The 19,411-nt window shown below is 38.4% G+C and overlaps 1 protein-coding gene across 5 annotated transcripts in view; it reads right to left on the reverse strand.

Moving 5' to 3' along the window:
• Positions 1 to 19,411, reverse strand: part of AKAP11 (A-kinase anchoring protein 11) — a 60,117-nt gene that overhangs the window by 14,199 nt on the left and 26,507 nt on the right. For 2 of the 5 annotated variants that reach the window (XR_014712469.1, XM_084634741.1), the window contains exons 6-8: positions 17,577 to 17,841; positions 12,268 to 16,954; positions 9,341 to 9,496 (exon numbers count right to left, since the gene is read on the reverse strand). Coding sequence is in view for 3 of the 5 variants with exons in the window: in XM_084634741.1 (XP_084490867.1) it covers positions 9,341 to 9,496; positions 12,268 to 16,954; positions 17,577 to 17,841 (5,108 nt within the window). In the remaining 2 variants the exon portion in view is untranslated. Of the gene's footprint in view, positions 1 to 380; positions 495 to 5,105; positions 5,307 to 9,340; positions 9,497 to 12,267; positions 16,955 to 17,576; positions 17,842 to 19,411 lie in introns of those variants that run through there. The other 3 variants (XR_014712470.1, XM_084634740.1, XM_084634739.1) reach the window with 3 other exon arrangements.

Raw genomic sequence — 19,411 nt, forward strand, 5'->3', positions numbered from 1 at the left:
TTCAGTTTATATTATTCATATTAAAGACCCCACTATAAAACAATTTAAAAAGTTTTCATAAGCTGAAGCAAAAGAAAAAACAAAACAGAAATCCTGTAGGAAGCAAGCTGTCGTTTGCATGACAAAGTAAATGAACGACTTATAGACTAGCAAAGCAGAACATGCACAAAAGGTATTTTTCGTTTTGCAATTAGACATTTGCATTTTAGCACAGCAGAATTTATCCATTCAGTATGAACTCACTGTCATGATTAAGTGAAAAAAGCATGTTGATAATGTATAAGATTAGCACATAAATTGTATCCTTCGTCTTCAAAAGTGATGATTTCATGCATTAATTATGAGGAACCTATCTGTTTAAATTTCTGGACTCGACCAACCTGTCTGATGTTGGAAAGGATAAATTCTCCTCATACATATCTCCTTCTAAACCAAGACTGCTCCAGCTACTGCTGTTACCATTACTGGCAGGGGAAGAAGAGAACAGAGCTGAACTAGAAAAGAACAATAGCTCAAACTAGAACCTTTATTTTCCTCAAAGCTGCTTTGTCAAGATATTTGATGTACGAGCATTGCAATTTCCTAAGTAGGTTTGCTGGAACAGAATATAAGCATGACCATCAGGACTGTTCAGAATAGTAAACTGCACAATCATGAAATCTGGTGAGTGCTATAAACAGGTGACAAGATTAATTTATAATCACACTCATTTTCCAAGTCACTGTTTACAGTAATTCTGTCCTTGGGCCCAAATCTACAGATCTTTATTTGTGCAAATAGTCTCATTGATTTCAACAGGACTACTCACAGGTCACAATGTAAGCATATGCATATAAAATATTAGGCAAGAGCTTGTACAAGTATACACTGTGAAGAAGGCTTCACAATAAAAATATTTCGTAAATCTCATTCCAAAACCCCAGCAGTGATCTACAACAGGTCTGATTAGCAGGAAAAGTTTAGAACTGAAAAATAATTAAATATGCAGAAAATATTTTATTTCATCAGAACTATAAAATTCTTTACAGGTGACTTTTTAAAAAATTGCTCTTTATTCTTTAGAACACTTCTAAAACATGACTTCTTGCTTTGCTGCAAGGTTCTATTTCACTAGTAGTTGGAGATCCATTCCACAGACAGATTGAATTTATTTTTATGTTTCTACGCAGGACAGGGCTAAATTGGGTAAATCACCACCCTAAAACAAAGAGGTGAATGCTAATTTAACTGAATGCCTGGAGCCCTCCAATATATTTTTAAAAAATGTTGCAGACCTCTGATTCAGCCAGTTTGGTGCATTTAACTAGAACATGCTGTGTTTTAGTATGTCTGTTCACTATTCCAATAAAGAAAAACAAAAGCAGCGATTTCTAGAGTCTACAAAGAAAGCAATTAAGTTCTAAAATTGCAGCAAACCAAATAAAATGGCACAGCTTTAAAAAAAATTCTCAAATTCACAGAAGTATTCAATATGCAATTACTACAATAACATGGATAATTACAATACCACACAAACTAATTATTATACAGGCAGTTGTGAAAATATTTCTCAAGCAGCAGTGTGCTATATACTATGTGAACATTTTCATTTCTATATATACAAAAAAAATGAAGTTTTTAGTTCTGAATTACAAATATAGCATTCCACAGCACAAACATTAAATATAGTTTATTCAGATGACTGCTTTACACATACATATAGCACCTTTCATCTAGAAATTCTGAAGTGTAACTAAAAGACAAACACAGAAACTAAAAGAGATCAGTAAAAAGTTACTAGGTTCTCAGTCAGATTGTAAAAGAAAAAAAGTATGATGCTTGGAATTTAATAGAATTATCTTGTACATAATACTGCTCTGATTATGCAGCAGCTTTACATATTTTCAATGAGCCACACTAATGTTTGAATTACTCAGACTAGATACTCAGCCACTTGGCTAGACTGTATAGTAGCAAAGTATCCGTTTTCTTGTAAAGTGAATTGTGTGTTGTTGCTAGATGCTAGATCCCTGGAGAATGAAGTCATCTATCCACAGAATATGCAGTGAACAGAAAGGATTATAAGGTTTCTGCACACTGCCCTCACCATGACGGATAGAGAAACCCATGGAATAAGTAAAACTTGCTGGTCTGTCAAGTAAGTGTCTTTTGTATTATGTACATGTAGACGCTGAACTAAAAGCTACCAACCACCTTTACAAAGGCTATTGCATTAGAATTATCCCGGGTCATGTTTGCAACAGTAAATTGGAGATATAAGGCTTTGTAATCAATTACTACTCTTTCAAGGCATCCTGTCTCCTAAAGCTGGATGCCCATTCTTGCATCTTCACAGGATCTGCATTATTCCAATTTCTCTTCAATCCAAAAGCTGAACAAACCTCTCTAAATCCCATCAAGATAAGTATATATACTGTCAGAAGATTGTTTAAGAGTCACTACATAGAATATACTCTTCTCATGGAAAACATTTAAGAGGAAAGCAAGACACGCTGGACAGGACTGCAACAGCTTGAGGGGCAGATGCTTTACTCTGGGGAATTCATCCTCTGCATCAGTATCTAAACCAATAAAAATTATGAGTCTAGCTCTTACAGTTACGACGATAACTAAATATAGGCTTGGCAGGATTCAATATAAATCAACAGATGTCTGTAAACATCAACTTCAGCTAAAATACTGAAATTGATGAAAAATATCCATTGGTAACAGTCACAGTGAGTGCAGCCTCCCCAGTGTACCTGGTGCTGCAGGAACTGTGAGTCATCAGCCCTGCAGCAGCACAGAGAGCCCTCTGCAGCTCCGCAGTCATGGCCCTGCTCACCCTCTAGCAAGGAGCGTGACATTGTTGCCAGACAGGAACTGTTCAGCAGCAACCTGAACAGCTCGTCCTCCTCCTTACAGACCTGGCCAGGGAGTCTCTGCTGTACCGGGCCAGGACACAGCCTCCTCTGCACCTTGTACCCCAGGGACTTGGGCCCCTCAACTGTACAGGGAGCCCCCAGCAGCTCTGCTGTCAATGCTGGGCATGCCCTAAAGCTCTGCCCGAAACCTAACCCCAACACTACCTGACATAATTTCCCCAACAGTGAGTAATAGTCAAAATTGGAAAAAAATAAAAATAAAACTGATATTACTTACTGAAATGGCAAAAAAAAAAAAAAAAAAAAAAAAAAAAATTGAGTTTTGCCAAGCCTAACTAAATGTAACCTGTGCATTGATGCTGTCTACTCAGTTCTGTAGACAGGCTGACATCTATCCATTTCTTCCACACGGAAGATTATGTCCGAACGTCTACTTCCAGTTCAGTTTCAGAACTGATTGAATGTTCGTATAAGAACTGGCAAAGAGTCCTGTGGCACCTTATAGACTAACAGACGTATTGGAGCATAAGCTTTCGTGGGTGAATACCCACTTCGTCGGACGCATGTAGTGGAAATTTCCAGAGGCAGGTATAAATATGCAAGCAAGAATCAGGCTAGGGATAACGAGGTTAGTTCAATCAGGGAGGATGAGGCCCTCTTTTAGCAGTTGAGGTGTGAACACCAAGGGACGAGAAACTGCTTTTGTAGTTGGCTAGCCATTCACAGTCTTTGTTTAATCCTCAGCTGATGGTGTCAAATTTGCAAATGAACTGAAGCTCAGCAGTTTCTCTTTGAAGTCTGGTCCTGAAGTTTTTTTTGCTGCAGGATGGCTACCTTTTAGAATTGAAATCTAATCACAAGTCACAAAGCAAAACGTATGAACCACCCAACTGAATGGATAAAAACTCTTGGCACTGGAAGACAGTTTAGAAACGTCAAAAGGAAAACACATTTTAAGTAAGGTAGTATGGAGATAGCCTCTATTTATGGTTGTGCTTTGCTTTCTGAATGTGCTGGGAAACAGGTCTATTGCTTCTTTAGAAGATCAATGATAAAAGTTATATACTGGGGTCTTTTTAAATTTGGATGAATATTAGTGATACTGATAACTGTTCACAGTGCTACTGAACCGTACTATATCAGCACTATGGATAGAAATCAGTTCTACAAGTACCTACAATGCCAAAGATAGTGTCAGCCAGACTACCACACATAATCTTTGATGATGTGTGACTTACTGGTACAGCAAGTAGCTATAAAAGAAAAAGCAGTTTAGCAGTAGGTCTGAATGTCCTGAAGTGATGTGGTCTATATATGACCAATACAGAGGTTTTTAACAGGTGGCTTCAATGATGAAACAGAAAAAGGAGTGACTTGCTCTGTCTGTAAAGTAGATCTCCCTAGCCATACATCTGTTCAGGGCCGGCTCGAGCTTCTTTGCTGCCCCAAGCAAAAAAAAAAAAATCAACAACAACGACCAAAAACAGCGGCCAGAGAACCACCCAAGTGCTACCCCAATATTGGCCGAAATGCCGCCCCTTCACAGGTGCCACCCCAGGCACATGCTTGCTTAGCCGGTGCCTGGGGCCGGCCCTGCATCTGTTAATCCTTTCAGTGGCAGAGTGAAGAATTCAGAGCTCTGAAAGAGAGGGAGCTACAGAATGCTGCTGCCACAAAAGGGCTTTTATTTCAGTGTATTTTGAATAGAGAATGTACGAAAAATCAAGTCTAAATAAAAGTAGACCCAACCAGTCCATCTTACCACATCGGTGGGTGGGGGAGGAAGGGGGAGAATAGATGCATATTTAGATAAATAAATTCAGAGCAAAGGAAAGTCACTTACCACTTCTATTTAGGAGATATTTGGGGATGATAGGACGTGACTTAATTGATGGAGGGCTGTCTGTCTATAAAATGTTTCACAGGGGAGCTTAGAAGCAAGATAGAGGAAATGGAATCCAATGAAACCTGTTTACTAAAACTTTACAAAAAACTACTGCAGCAAAGACTATTAAGAATGATTAAAGCACTCTCTGTTATTCAAAGTAATCTTTCTGTTTCAACACGAAAAACAGATATTTGATGCAAAACTAATATGTAAATATGCAGAATTAACTTTAGTGCTACGCGCCTCAGGCTAATCAATTCAGCTCCTTACTCAAAACAATATAGCAGCTACAAAAACATCAGTGTGGTGTATATTTTGCCATCATGTGGACCAATGAAAAAACAGTTACCTACCTTTTTGTAACTGCTGTTCTTCGAGATGTGTTGCTCATGTCCATACCATTCTAGGTGTGTGCGCGCCCACGTGCACAGTCGTCAGAGATTTTTGCCGTAGCGTAGGGTCAGCTGTAATGCCCCCTGGAGTCCCGTGCTCATGAGTTGGTATATCAGGCACCGCTGGCCCTACGCCCTCTCAGCTCCTTCTTACCGGCAACTCTGACAGAGGGACAGGAGGGTGGGTAATGGAATGGACAAGAGCAACACATCTTGAAGAACAACAGTTACGAAAAGGTATGTAACCAAATGTTCTGCTCTTCAAAAATAAACTTTAACCTATTCTACACTATGAAAAACCATCAATTATTTTGACTAGTTCAATAAATATTAATATTGTCCATCGCCTTCCATGCTAACTGAAAACTGACTGCAGGAAACAATCACCTATAAGCAAATGTTAGGAGCATATGAATTAGATGCTACTAGAAAACAAAATACTTTAAAATGTTGCTTTTACTCTTTATTTCCAACTCCCTGAATATTTGTTTCTTTGTATTTTGACTTCACACACTTAAACATCCAAATTCTGCTTTTAGTTCCACCCATGCATTCTCAGAGAATTACATGGTATTGCATAACTATCACTTAGGGCAGACTTTGTTACTGAATTAACACACTGATCCAGAAACATAATGTAAAGCAAATGCAAGAAAATACTTCAAAAGTTTAAGTGAGATGTTTCACTTTAGTACATAAATATGGTGCTCATAATATTTTCGTAGCAGAAAGTGTATTAATTCTAGATCATTTGAACCAATTTCTAAAATACATTTAACTTTATTCTTCATTATGTTTAAAGCATAAGTTGCAAAGATATATTTCCAGAACATATCTGTACCTACGACAGGAGCATAGCACTGAATTCATTCTGTATGATTGACAAGTCAAACTCCTCATTCTTTAACCTACTGCTTGCAAAAGTTAGAACAGCAAATCTCAACACAATCTTCAACAATGGGGGAAAAGTATGATTTTTTAGCCTGTTCTATTTCCTCTTCACTACAGATAAGATTCACAGTCAGCAATGCACCCAACATGCATGCCCCAACTGAACATAAACAGAGTAATCTTTTCAAAATATTAATTATGAGGAACTAAATCTGTCAGTAACAAAATTACCAAATCCTCTCTGAAAACTGAATTAACGTAAGAACGGCCATGCTGGGTCAGACCAAAGGTCCAATTAGCCCAGTATCCTGTCTTCCGACAGTGACCAATGCTAGGTGCCCCAGAAGGAATGAACAGAACAGGTAATCATCAAGTGATCCAACCTCTGTCACTCATTCCCAGCTTCTGGCAAACAGAGATTAGGGACACCATCCCTGCCCATCCTGGTTAAGAGCCACTGATGGACCTATCCTCCATGAATTTATCTAGTTCTTTTTTGAACTCTGTTATAGTCTTGGCCTTCACAACATCCTCTGGAAAGGAGTTCCACTGGCTGACTGTGCGTTGCGTGAAGAAATACTTGCTTTTGTTTGTTTTAAACCCGCTGCCTATTAATTTCATTTGGGCATCCCTAGTTCTTGTGTTATGAGAAGAAGTAAATAACACTTCCTTATTTACTTTCTCCACACCAGTCATGATTTTATAGACCTCTATCATATTCCCCCCTTAGTCGTCTCTTTTCCAAGCTGAAAAGCCCCAGTCTTATTAATGACAGGTTTCAGAGTAACAGCCGTGTTAGTCTGTATTCGCAAAAAGAAAAGGAGGACTTGTGGCACCTTACAGACTAACCAATTTATTTGAGCATAAGCTTATTATTATTGAGTTATTTATTTTAATAGCCTCTCTAATCTCCCTGAGCATTTCATAGTCACTATCACCATCCTGGTCAGTGGTCGGTAATATATCCCTACTCCCATATTCTTATTATTCGATCATGGAATTACTATCCATAGAGATTCTATGGTGCAGTTTGGTTCATTGAAGATTTTTACTTCATTTGATTCTATGCTTTCTTTCACATAGAGTGCCACTCCCCCACCAGCACCTGTTCTGTCCTTCCGATATATTTTGTACCCTGGTATTACTGTGTCCCATTGATTATCCTCATTCCACCAAGCTTCTGAGATATAATTATGAGTTTGGTGCTCTAATGTATTATATAGGTTGAACCTCTCTAGTCCAGCACCCTTGGGACCTGACCAGTGCCAAACTAGAGAATTTGCCGAACCATGGGAGGTCAACGCAGAGTTCCAGTGGGTCTCCACAGGCGTAGGAAGTAGTAAATTATTATCTGTTTTCAGAAGCTCACAACTTTCTGGAAAATATTTCTTTCCAGCTGAAATTTTACATGCATAGGTTAGCCCCAACCTACAGATGGAGTTCTAAGGAAAGTTTGAAGAGGAAAAGAAAAAAAAAAAGTTCCCCTTCTTATACTTTATGAAAGGTGAAAAAAACCTCATACTTTCCCCAAATTTAAGTACCCTGAGATATACTTTTGCTCTTACAACTAAAACAAAACAAAACAAAAAAACAGATAAAACTATGATCTGAAATGTTCATGTTAACTAGTCCTCAGTAAGGATGAAACCCTTACGTTATTGTTAAAAAAATTAAGTCAATTATATACTGTGACAAAGCTCTGTCCTTGCCTCCGTGGATCCCACGTTTCCTGGCGGATTTCGCTAGCCTCAGAGGCTCGCTGTGACCCTCCACATAACCCTTCTCTCTCTAGAGACAAGGGTCACAGTCTACTGAGCCACTTTCATCATAAGCCAGCAAGGGAGGTGAGGAGAAGTTATCCTTCCTTGCACAGTCTCTGTTGTCTCCCAGTCTCAGTGATTAATCATGGGGCAAAGGTGGGAGGGGGGAGCCCGGGCCCACCCTCTACTCCGGGCTCCAGCCCAGGGACCCTAATAGTATCAGCTATGGTAGCTGACCTTTTAGAAACATGACATGTACAATTCCCTGGGCTACTTCCCCCACAGCAGCCCTCACTTCCTCAAGCTCCATTTCACCCTTACCTCAGGGCCTCCTTCCTTGTACCTGATATGGTGTGTACTACTCAGCCTCTCCAACAGCGCAACTTCCTCCCACAGTTCCTGACATGCACACCCACCTGACTGGCTGTGAGGCTTTTTAACTAGTTTCAGCCAGCCCCTGATTGGCTTCAGGTGTCCCGATCAACCTAGGATTCTCCCTGCCTTCTGGAAAGTTCTTAATTGGCCCCAGGTGTCTTAATTGACCTGGAGCAGCTTCCATTTCACTTAACCTGGTACCAGGGATTTGTTTAGCCTGGAGCTAATATATCTATCTCCCACTACTTTTCTATAGCCATCTGGCCTTGCCCCGTCACAATACATGTACAGTGGAAATTTTTACTAATGTTGGAGCTACTATACTAACTGAAGCTCTACATTAACATACTAATTAGTATCTTTGCAGATAAAATGGATTCTCTACTGAAATCTTAATTCTCCTGTGGAGCAAATGAGCTCTGCAGAAGGGAGCCTCTATCCTGAAGAGTTTATAAATCAGTGTAAGGGTCAGTTATATAACTGAGCAACAGAGCTTACAAGCAACAAAGGTTATAAGCTCTCCAAGCTCAATAATTTTCCTTTGAAAGAATTTATAAATTCAATCAACAAATCCAATGGATGTGTAAGCTCTTCAAGCCTTACATGCTCTGAATTTTTCTTGGGTTTTTTGTTTGGTTTCTTCTGTTTTGGGGCTGGTTATTTATTTATTTTTGGTAAAAACAGGCAAATTAATACACAAAATCTTGATGCTCAAGAACTTAAGCATTAAAAATTAAGAAAATAAAAAAGTTACTGTATTCATGTTATCCATGCCATGTTAGATATACATTGCATTTAGCACTCCTGTGTTGCTTTTAAAATTAGTATATTAATATACTGTCATTAAATACATACAATACTTAGATTACACTCATGGCATGTCAACATTATTATAAAAACTGTAACCTGATTTCTTGCCATGAGAGTTTAAAATTCATACCGTAACTATTAATATACAATTTGTATCGGTATGAATGTGAATTCACACTAGAAAAATCCCCTTCTGAAGGGCAACACTGATTTAAACATAATAATGCTGAAGCCAATTTTAGTGAAAACGCATCTTTCTGATCAATGGAAAATAAAGCTTTCTGATGAAAGAGAGAAAGCTAAACCAGCTCAACATACATTGAGGTGATTGTGTAAGCAGATAAAAGTGTTTACAGTTACCTGTCACTGAGGTGAAGAAAACTGCTGCTCTCATCGGGATGTTCATCTTCAAAGCTTAGATTGGACCAGCTGCCAGTGCTATCATCACCAATACTGAGACTCATCTGCTGGCTAACTACAGATTCAGCTGAGTGAAATCCTTCTCTTCCCATAGAACTAAACAAAAATTAAGATGACAGCATTACTGGTGGTATATTTCACATTGTTCTGCAAAAATTCACTTAGCCTAATTTAATGATTCTTCAGAGGTATTAAGTCTCCTGCAAAGCAGGGAACATTTGTCAGCTGACTCAACTATTCCCTTTTGGATTTGCAATTTGGATTTACAATTCTCAGAGACTATATATTACACTTTTGTAAGGAGATTCAAGTCTGGGAGCACCACTTAGGACCATCTTTCACTGGGGAAGTTGGGTAGTAGCATGGATACAAACCCTAATTTGAAAAACTAGTTTGTAGCATTCCAGCATTGGCATAGCAGTTCAGTCTTGTAGACCTCACATTTACTACAGTGACTACACCTACACAGGGAGGACCTGGCATCTTTGGGCTTGTCTGCAATACAAAATGATAGCTAAAATTTCCCAGTGTTGCTCTGACCAATTCAGCTCCATCAGGGCTAACACAGTCACTGGCATTTTAAGCCCCCTGTCATACAGAACTGCACAAGGGTAGACAACATGATGCTTAAAATGCCACCTATAGCCCTCTCTAATTAGAAAAAAAATGTCCTAGCGTTGTCTCCCTGTTTCAGAAAAAATAGGCATATCCATTTATTTATAGACTTTTCCCCTCTGCACAGGACTTTCAATACCTAGAACCAAATCAAGTGAGCTGGCTTCATTTGCATTAAAGGTATTTCTAAAACCCTTCATCAGGTCCATTCTAACAACACAAAAGAAAACTGTGGTCATTTTGCAAAGTGGTTCAGTCTGAAAATTTGCCTGGCAAGTGCATATAAACTACTCTTAGGGACATATTGTGGCTGCCCATGTGCAGCTGTGCTATGGCCAGAGGGTACAGAAAGTCCTATCTGCTCACTACTCCTTCCAAGGAAAAGTTGTAATACGGCTGCTGTGTTCACAAAGTACAAAGATGACCACGATTGTACTACAGGCAACACTTCACATTTTAAATGGGCTATGTGGTTCTGAGGTGTGGCAAGAGTCCTTTTCCACAACATTAGCTAGTACCATTAGGTGAGTGCTAGGAGGCAAAAGGTTGCTGTGAGAAGCATATTCATCATTTGTACTTACTACATGGTATAAAAAGTGTGTGTCTTACTATACTGTGTAGTAAGTACAAATGATGAATATGCTTCTCACAGCAACCTTTGGAGTCTGTATATCTTATAGAGCCATAATGTCTCCCTCTGACACTACTGGACTGGTGCACAGCTGCTTCCCCAATCCATCATTCCCTTCGACTCTCAGCACCATAATTAAACTTGAAGCTTTACATGAAGTTTTGATTAAAATGCTGCATTTCTGAACCTCTTGCTGAAAACTGACATTTCTGACATCAACAGTATAAGAACTCAAGAGCACTTTATTTATAAGGTATATTCTCATTTAATATTACATGTATTCTGAATAAGGATTCCAAACAACGTAAGTACAAGGACCAAGTAATGTGAATTCTCAGTCTTCTATCTTTATATGCTACAGGGAACTTTTAGTGGAAGGTCTATACTAGAAGGCAATCAAAAAAAGGAGAGGAAAATTTCCTTGAGTTTTGGTAGCAGTTCTGTGAGAGAATTAAAGATCTCTCTTTTAGAATATAAGCTCTTCAGGGCAGAGACCACAATTTATTATGTGTTTATACACATAATTTTGCCTTGAAAAACTGGGAGTAACCTGGTTGGAGCCATTAGGCACCACCACACTATGTTAACATATCCAGGTATTTACATTATACATTACCACACCATCTAGAGTCAAGCAAATAAAACAGTTTATTACCAAGGAGATCCCACTCCAAGGCTATGATGAGAGAAATACATTGCTATTATTACTCAGTGAAAAACTATGCTGAAGAGCTAGGTAGGTCTTGCACTTGGACATGAAAATGGTGTTATTTGAAGTCACTCTGATCTTTGTAAAGTCTATTTTCATTAAGAACTAGTTGTTAATGTACCTTCTCATTTACTAATTCAACCACATTCTATGCCATCTTCTATCAAGATATTCATTTCTTTGAATATACCTAAAAATATGGTATAGTTTAAGGACTTTTAATACATTAGTCCTTATCAGCAATGTAGCAAGAGCCTGCAAACCAGTTTCTAGTTGTCTGCTTTAATAATCCTTTATCAACTAAAATCATATATAAAAATAAAATCATTTTTATTTAATATTCATTTCATATTTCTATTTTCAAATATACACAGTTTTTTTTCTTCCAGAAATTAACACAGTGTTAAAGTGCAATTACAATCAAAACAGACTATGTAAAAGACAACACCTACTTAATGTAATACATTTGCTCTTGGTGTGCACTGCAAGTCACAGATTCTGTAAGTCAGTACTTCAGAGCTAATGCAGCTATAGACACAATTTGATTATACTGTGGCTCACAGATCAACTGAATTGTCAACTAAATTCCAGTAATTTATATCACTGATAAAACACTATGATCAGGACATTAGAGAAAAATTACGGAATCCCATTTACCAGAGTCACCCATCAGAGCATAGGTATATTCTAAAGTAGGCTATAAACTGGTTTGCACTGAGCTCCTGTAACTAACAAGATTATTATTAAAAAATTCCAAACATAATTCCAAATTTAAAATTATATTTTCAGAATGTAATTGTGGCAAACAGTGCTTCTGACCATATAAATGTTTAGATTAATGAATTAAGCAAAGTGGGTGCTGTTTTCTGGTAACAACAGAAAGAGAATAAGAGGGAGAGAATGTAATGTTACCTTATGTTAACAGCCTGACCAATATTAGTCATAGCTGAAGTCATTATTTCTGTAGTGAGGCTTTCTGCAAAGCTGACTCCACCGTGTCCAATACCACTATCAGCTGTCAGACTTGTGTTACTCATCTCTCTCTCTGCTTTCTCAATAGCTGAACCAACCACCTTCTCAGAAAATACTGTCTTCTGTTCCATGTCAATGTGAATTTTAGGAATATCAAGATGAAAAATTCTTGATTTTTGACAGGCACCACCCAACCCTGAATTGGGGATCTGCCTGATTCTAGGGAGGGGCTCTTGTCCAGGCAGGTGAGGAGATGAACTTCCAGTACAACATTGATATTCCTTCATACTACAGTATCTGCAGGCTGTTCCAGAAAATGGAGACAACTTTTCTGTGTAAGTGAATCTATCCCCATTTTTCCTGTTTTCAGCAGGCTGGAGAACAGCAGACTCCAAACTCATTTCTAAGGTGTCATCCACTACTTTTCTGGCATACTCTTCTATAGCTTGAATGATGCCTTCTCGGTAGCCATATTCATTTAAACTGCCTGTACTATGATATAGTTTATGTTTTTGTGAGAAAGGAAGAACTGTTTTAGAAAGTGTTGTTTTAAGGAGGTCCCCTGAGACTTCATCAAATTTAGATTTTCTATACAGACAGGAATCTGTTAAGGATTTTGGCAAGCAAATGGCTGACATTTTCAGTTTTCTTCTGACATCACATGTTATATGATGAGCAAGGGATTCAGAAAAATGTAACAACTCTGTACCTTCAGTTCTGTGTACATTGTTTATTTCACAGTCTTGGCCACCACACCTATGAACACTACTTTTCATTTGCCATTTTGTATCCATATCTTTGTTCAATATTTTGAACAGCTCATGCCTACCATTTACCTGTGTTTTCTGTACAGGAAATATTCTTCTGTTGTATGTCAGTCTGATTTTCCTGGCAGCTTGTTGTAAGCCTGATTTTATAGATCTGTAAGCAAGTCTACTAGCATACTGATCCATTATTAACTCACTGTTGCCACCTTCCCTTTTCAGAACTCGGATGATGTGATCTGCATATTCATCGGTCACACTCTCGCAGCTTGGATACCTGGAAGTCAGACCTGTTGTTCCTAAACTCTGAGGTAAAGGAAGTACGGATGAATCTACCTCTCTGGACCACTGGTTTACTACCGGACACCAGCTCTCTTTTGATCTACAGTCTCTATCATCTTTTCTGAGAGAAAGACAATCTACATGACAGTTAACCCTCTTCAACCTCAGCAGCTTGCAATGCCTTGATTTTATCATCTTCTTAGCCTCATTGATAACCTTTCCAGCCATATCACCTGCATAATTCCACAACGAATGTAAAGTTTCTTCTGGGATATTTATAAAGGCAGTATACCCACATATTTTGTTTTGTGCATTTAACTGGTAGTGTCTGTCAGCTTCTCTTTTAATTGTTTTATCATCTAAATGGGAAGCAGCCATTTCAGTTGCCACAGAAATGATATGACCAGCCAAATGATCAGCATACTGTACTGTTTTCTCTGAATGTTCAGTTTTCTCCACAAGCATTTCAGAGTGTTCTTCGTCTTCACTGCTTTCAACTTCTTCAGAAAGTGATCGCATGAGTTTCAGCATAAACTCTTCCTTTTCCAAAGAATCATGTTCAGTTGCAGATAAGGCAGCAGCAGATGAGTTATAAGGTGTAGAAGGTGGTGTCATAGGTGCAAACTCCTTTGCTAATTCTCCCTTGAGTTTCTTGGTTAGCTTCCTTAGATTCCGTTCAGAACTAGTCTGAGATGGTACTAAAGGAGTTGGTGGTGGTGTATCAGGTACTGCACAGACATTTCCATCTCTGACGCTTGATTTATCTTCCATCTGCAAAGAATCTTCACAGCCAAACATCACCAAAGAAAGGTTACTTGCATGTAGAAAACAGCTCTCCTGCCCAAAAGCTGAAGGACCTGGTGTTGTTTTTTGCATATCATGTGTTTTCAATGGTTTACTTTGGGATTTTATTGAACTGCTTCCTGAATCAGTAAACTCTTCTACATTACACCTAGCAAGAGTCACAGTGGGACAAGGAGGTGGAGTGCTTGAAGAAAATCTACGTACTTCATGTCCTTTACGTTCCTGAACACAATCTGTAGGTACTGAAAGTAAACACTGAGCAGAGTCATCTGAAGTAATAAGAAATTTAGGTAGGTTATTCAGAGGCAACTGTTGCGGTTCCACAATTATAGGAACAAATCTGTGTTTCTCAGATTCTTGTTTCTTTACTGCACTACTCAGTTCTTTTTTACAGTTATCTGTGTTCGTCTGTAAGCCTCCATTACATTCTACAGTCTCACTTGTGTGGGAGAATGTAGATTTAGTTTCATCTACAGACTGTTTTACAATATACTTGGACAAATGATCAGCAAAAGTATTCTTACGGATATCTCCACTAACACACTGCCAACGAGGTGTTTTTCTAGTTACAAAATCTGTATATTCCTCCACTGTTCTGGTAATCCTGGATGAAGTTATTGCTTCATAAGCCTCATTTACTATCATATCTACCATTGTTCCAGAGAAACTGTTGATGCTTGTGGGTCCAGTTGTTAATTCTGAAATATTATTCGCTCCAGGATTATTGTTTGTTGGTGTGAAATCATTCTGGTTACAAAAACATTGCACACTATTTTCAGTACTTTCACTGTGATCTGCAGTAAGGTAAATATTTCTAAGAGAAGCCACTTCCTCTTCTCTCTTTTTTGTTGTAAAATATGGCTGTGTAGAGTCTTTGTACACTTTCAGACTGCCATCTGCTGTCGGACAAGTCCATACTTTTGCCTTATGAACATCAGATGAAGTCTGATGTTGGCAAAATGCTGTTCCAGCTAAGGGCACTGGTATTGAACTTACAACACCAGAAGTACAAAACAAGGCTTGTTGTACAGTATAGTCTTTTCCAGTTTCTTGTATTGGATTCAATGCTAAAAGTGCACTATCATGAAAATTAGGAAAAGAAGGGGTAGTCTGTGTTGACTGCAATGTACTTTCTGCACTTACATATTTTATGTTGTCCATGGAAACACTAATTGCTGCTTGCGTTGTGAAGGTCACATCAACCTGGGATAATTCAATGAAAGCTTCCTGAATGACGGATTCAGACAAATCTTTAGCATATGATCTCACCACTTTGTCTTCATAATCAAAGGCCCAATCCTGTGCAGTTGTTGGTGTTGATGGATGTGAAAACTGGCAAACTTCCATGATTCCCTCAAAAATAAGCTCCTCAGTGAGATCTGCTGCAAATTTTGCAACTGTGTTAGTAAATATTTGTTTCTTTACATATCGCAGTTCTTTTAAAGCACTTGTTATAGCTTCACTGACCAAAAAGCTTGCTAGCCCATTAATTGCACGTTCCTTCAGTGATAAGGCTCGCCGCCTTCCAATCTCATAAAAAGCCATTTGAAAGACTGAAGAAGTCAATCTAGCAGCCAAGTGACACAGTGCATTGGTGCATGAAGAAACTCCTTTTTGTAAGTCTTTAAATGCATTACCAAAACTTTTTTCAACCAGTTCTGTTGCAAATTTTTGTATGCTGTCTTTAATCATTAGTGATTTGTGTTTAGACTTAACTTTCTTATCTGCCTCTTTTTCAGAAGTTTTCCTCTGGAATTCTACAATTTGACCTTTTTCCTCTTTTGAGACAATCCTATTAAGACTGGAAATGTTTTCAACATGTTTCTGTAGTGATGTAGACTGAGAATGAAAAACAGAACCCAGTATTTCAAATGAAACATTGTTTCCATAATCTGAATATTCACTATAAAGTGTATCATGATTTTGATTAAGCCCATCTCCATTGATATCCATCCGACAAAGACATTCAGTTGAAGCACAGCTCCCCAGTGGGCTGAAAGCTGATGATCTTATAGGGCTGAACAAACCTCCATTGTCTTCTCCTGTTTTCACTGGCCGAGGGGAGTCTGGAACATCAAAGAGGCTGCTATAGGGCGATTCTGGTTTACGAGGAGTTGGCTTCCTTACGTTGGCTGGAAGAGTGGGACGATCAAACTTGAATTTTTGAGGATTTAGAATACAATTATTATTAGTAGTTTTAGAATACAACTGTTCAAGGGCAATCTTTCTCTTCTGGGGTTGATTACCAAGGATGGGATCCCTTATAAGTTTACAAGTACTTTCCAAAGTCTGTTCCAGTTCATCAAACTGATCAAAACTATCAAAAAATTCACTTACTTCTGAGTCTGAGTCCTCTATACCATCTTTCACTACTGGAATTTTTGGTAGCTGAAGTTTTGCCTTCAAACTTTTTTGATACCCTTCTTCATCTAAGAAGATAACAGGGCTAGGGCTGGAACAATCTGACTCAGATGATTCAGCAGGAGAGGAAGAAAACAATGTTTTATGCAAAACATTAACACGTTGATCAGAAGAATTACATGGCTTGTAAAAACTCCTCTGTATCCAAGGATCAGAAATAGAGGTTGTGACTGAATTCTTTACAGATGAGGACAGTTCTTTAAGTCCCAAGATATTTATCAGAGAAGCAGAAGATTTGGCAGATGATTTTCGATGCCCAGAGCTAACAATGATCTTTGAGTCAATAGCTTCTAAACAATGAGCAGGGATGGTCTGTGAAGCAGCATCCCGGTGGTTCTGAGTAGTATAGGTTGTGCCTAAAAAGAAAAAGAAAATACTTTAAAAATAAAAAGAGACTAAAATAGCAAACTAGGTAATTGATTTTGACAGCAGTATCTGGGATTTGTAATTATTACAATAGGTTAGAGGGTCTTTTAAGATTAGAAAAATTTTTAAAGAATAAAGTATTCCATAAGCACTTTATTATGTCAATGATCGTTCTCCTACTACTGCAGGTCGTCTTCTTAGCAAATGCGCAATGTGCCTCAGGTGGCACATGGCCAGGATTCATCACGGAATTTGGTCCACTGGTTGGATCATTAGCTTCCCCAGCCCAGGCTGGGTACCGATGAGGAGTGCGAAGTGAATAGGACTAAGAGCTCTTGCCTTCATATCACAGATTCTACTTTTTCTGGATCTGACACGGAGTCAAAACCTTTGCTTTATGTCATTCTGCTGCTGTGGAAAGAATTGTGAAATCTCCAATTATTCTGGGTTTTTTTGTTTGTTTGGTTTTTAAGGGGTCTTGTATGACAGTAATTAGCAAAAAACAATTCGATATGGGTTTCATGTAGTTTACCACAGCATGAAAATCCCCCTTTAGCCTAAATTGCCACAAATGAGCTCTGCAATCTATTTCAACAGGACATGAAAACTAACCAGCATTTTGTATCTTTGAAGTCTCATCTTCATCTAAATGCTCAAAAGCAGTGACAAAATCATCCTCAATTGAAGACACTGACTGATTAGTGTCATCATCCTCTGCATGGGACATCTCTGTTTCATGTTTCTGTAATGAGTATACTTCCATTGTATATCTTACACCAGTAGCATATTTGCTCAGTAAGGTAAATACAGAATCAACTTTGATCCTTGGCAACGAAGGAGACAATCTCATCACACAAAGTACTCCAGAAAGGTGAATCTTGAGAAAGAAAAACAAGATGACAAAAGAGTGTTCTCAATAACATACTTTCATCTATAATGTAAACGTGAAATCATTTAAAATGGCAAGAACAACAAGAGCACAGGTCAAGGACATAAACTGTAGTGAAATTGTCTCTTTAAAGACATTTGTTAATAGTACTGTAATTTAAAAGGTATAACAATAATTTAAGTATTTAATGAATATTACAAACAAAACTCCATTTTACAGATGAGGTAAGTGAAGTAAAGAAGTTAAGTGATTTATCCTACATCACTAGAGCCAAGTTTTGAGAGGGTTTAGAGGCCACTCTTATCCTCTAAGTACATTGTGAATATAGGAGTTCTTTAAAATGAATAAATCGCTACACTAAAAAAACCAAAAAAACAAACCCTGCTGGTTTGTTCTACGTAGTTTTTCTCCTGCAAGTAATACAATTACTTCATTATACATTATTAGTCAAAACAGTTTTAACTAATTCTAGCTATCTTCACTGACATTTAGAGAGGAAATGGGAAGTACTAAGTGTTGGGAGCAACTAACCTATCCTGTAACTTCTCTCCCCTGTTGTTTGACAGAGGAATAGCACTACATCTGAGAAGAGTTGAGAAGACTAAGGGCATGTCTACACCACAAAATTTAGTCGACATAAGTCGACATTCAGCCACTACAGTAATTAATTAGATTTTTAATGTCCACCCTATGCTCCTTCTGTCGGTTGTGTGCATCCTCACTAGTAGGACACTGCAGTCAACCTAATTACATAACTTAAACACTACACCTCTCAGAGGTGGAGTTATTAAGTCAGCACAGCGGATGACTTACGTTGGCGGGAGCAACATTTTAGTGCAGACGCTTACAGAATTAGGCTGACATGACACGCCTTACGTCGACCTAACTCTCTGGAGTAGACCAGGCCTCACTCAACCAGTTTCATCTTCCTTCCAAATGCCAGTACAAAGGGACTATGGTGTGGGGAGCAGAGGCATGTGGACTACTGGATGAGCACACAGGCATTTTACAGAGGGCAGCTGAGCATGTAGTTCAGCAGGTTTCACTGCATGCTCACTGTCAGGCAAGCCTGCTGATGCTCAGCCATGTTCAACACAGCCAGCTGTGGTTCACTTTGGGGACGTCTCCATTTTTTTTCCCCCTTGGGCATCCAAGACTCAGACTTTTGAATGGTGAAAAGGAAGGGAAAAAAGGCCCCACAGGGACTTGTTCCTAGCACATTTGACTACTGCATCTTTTGAAGCATTTTCCTGCACAATTTGCTGTTGCCTAGTTCAGTGCTTATGGCTTCCACAGCAGAATATCTTCCTAGACTAGGAAGGAGAGAGGAAAGAACCTATGATAAAGTACCTTGCATGTCTTAATATTTCATAAATTGCAGCAGGAATGTCTTTAGTCAGTATAATATTTATACCACTATTAATAATATTAAAAATACCATCAGACAAGGTGGGTGAGCTCTGTGTAAACTCTATGTAAGCTCGAAGGCGTGTGTCTTTCACCAACAGAAGTTTGTCCAACAAAAAATATATTACTTCACTCACCTTGTCTCTTTAAT

The sequence above is a fragment of the Lepidochelys olivacea genome, assembly GCF_965140295.1.
Source record: "Lepidochelys olivacea isolate rLepOli2 genome assembly, chromosome: 1".
NCBI lineage: Eukaryota > Metazoa > Chordata > Testudines > Cheloniidae > Lepidochelys > Lepidochelys olivacea.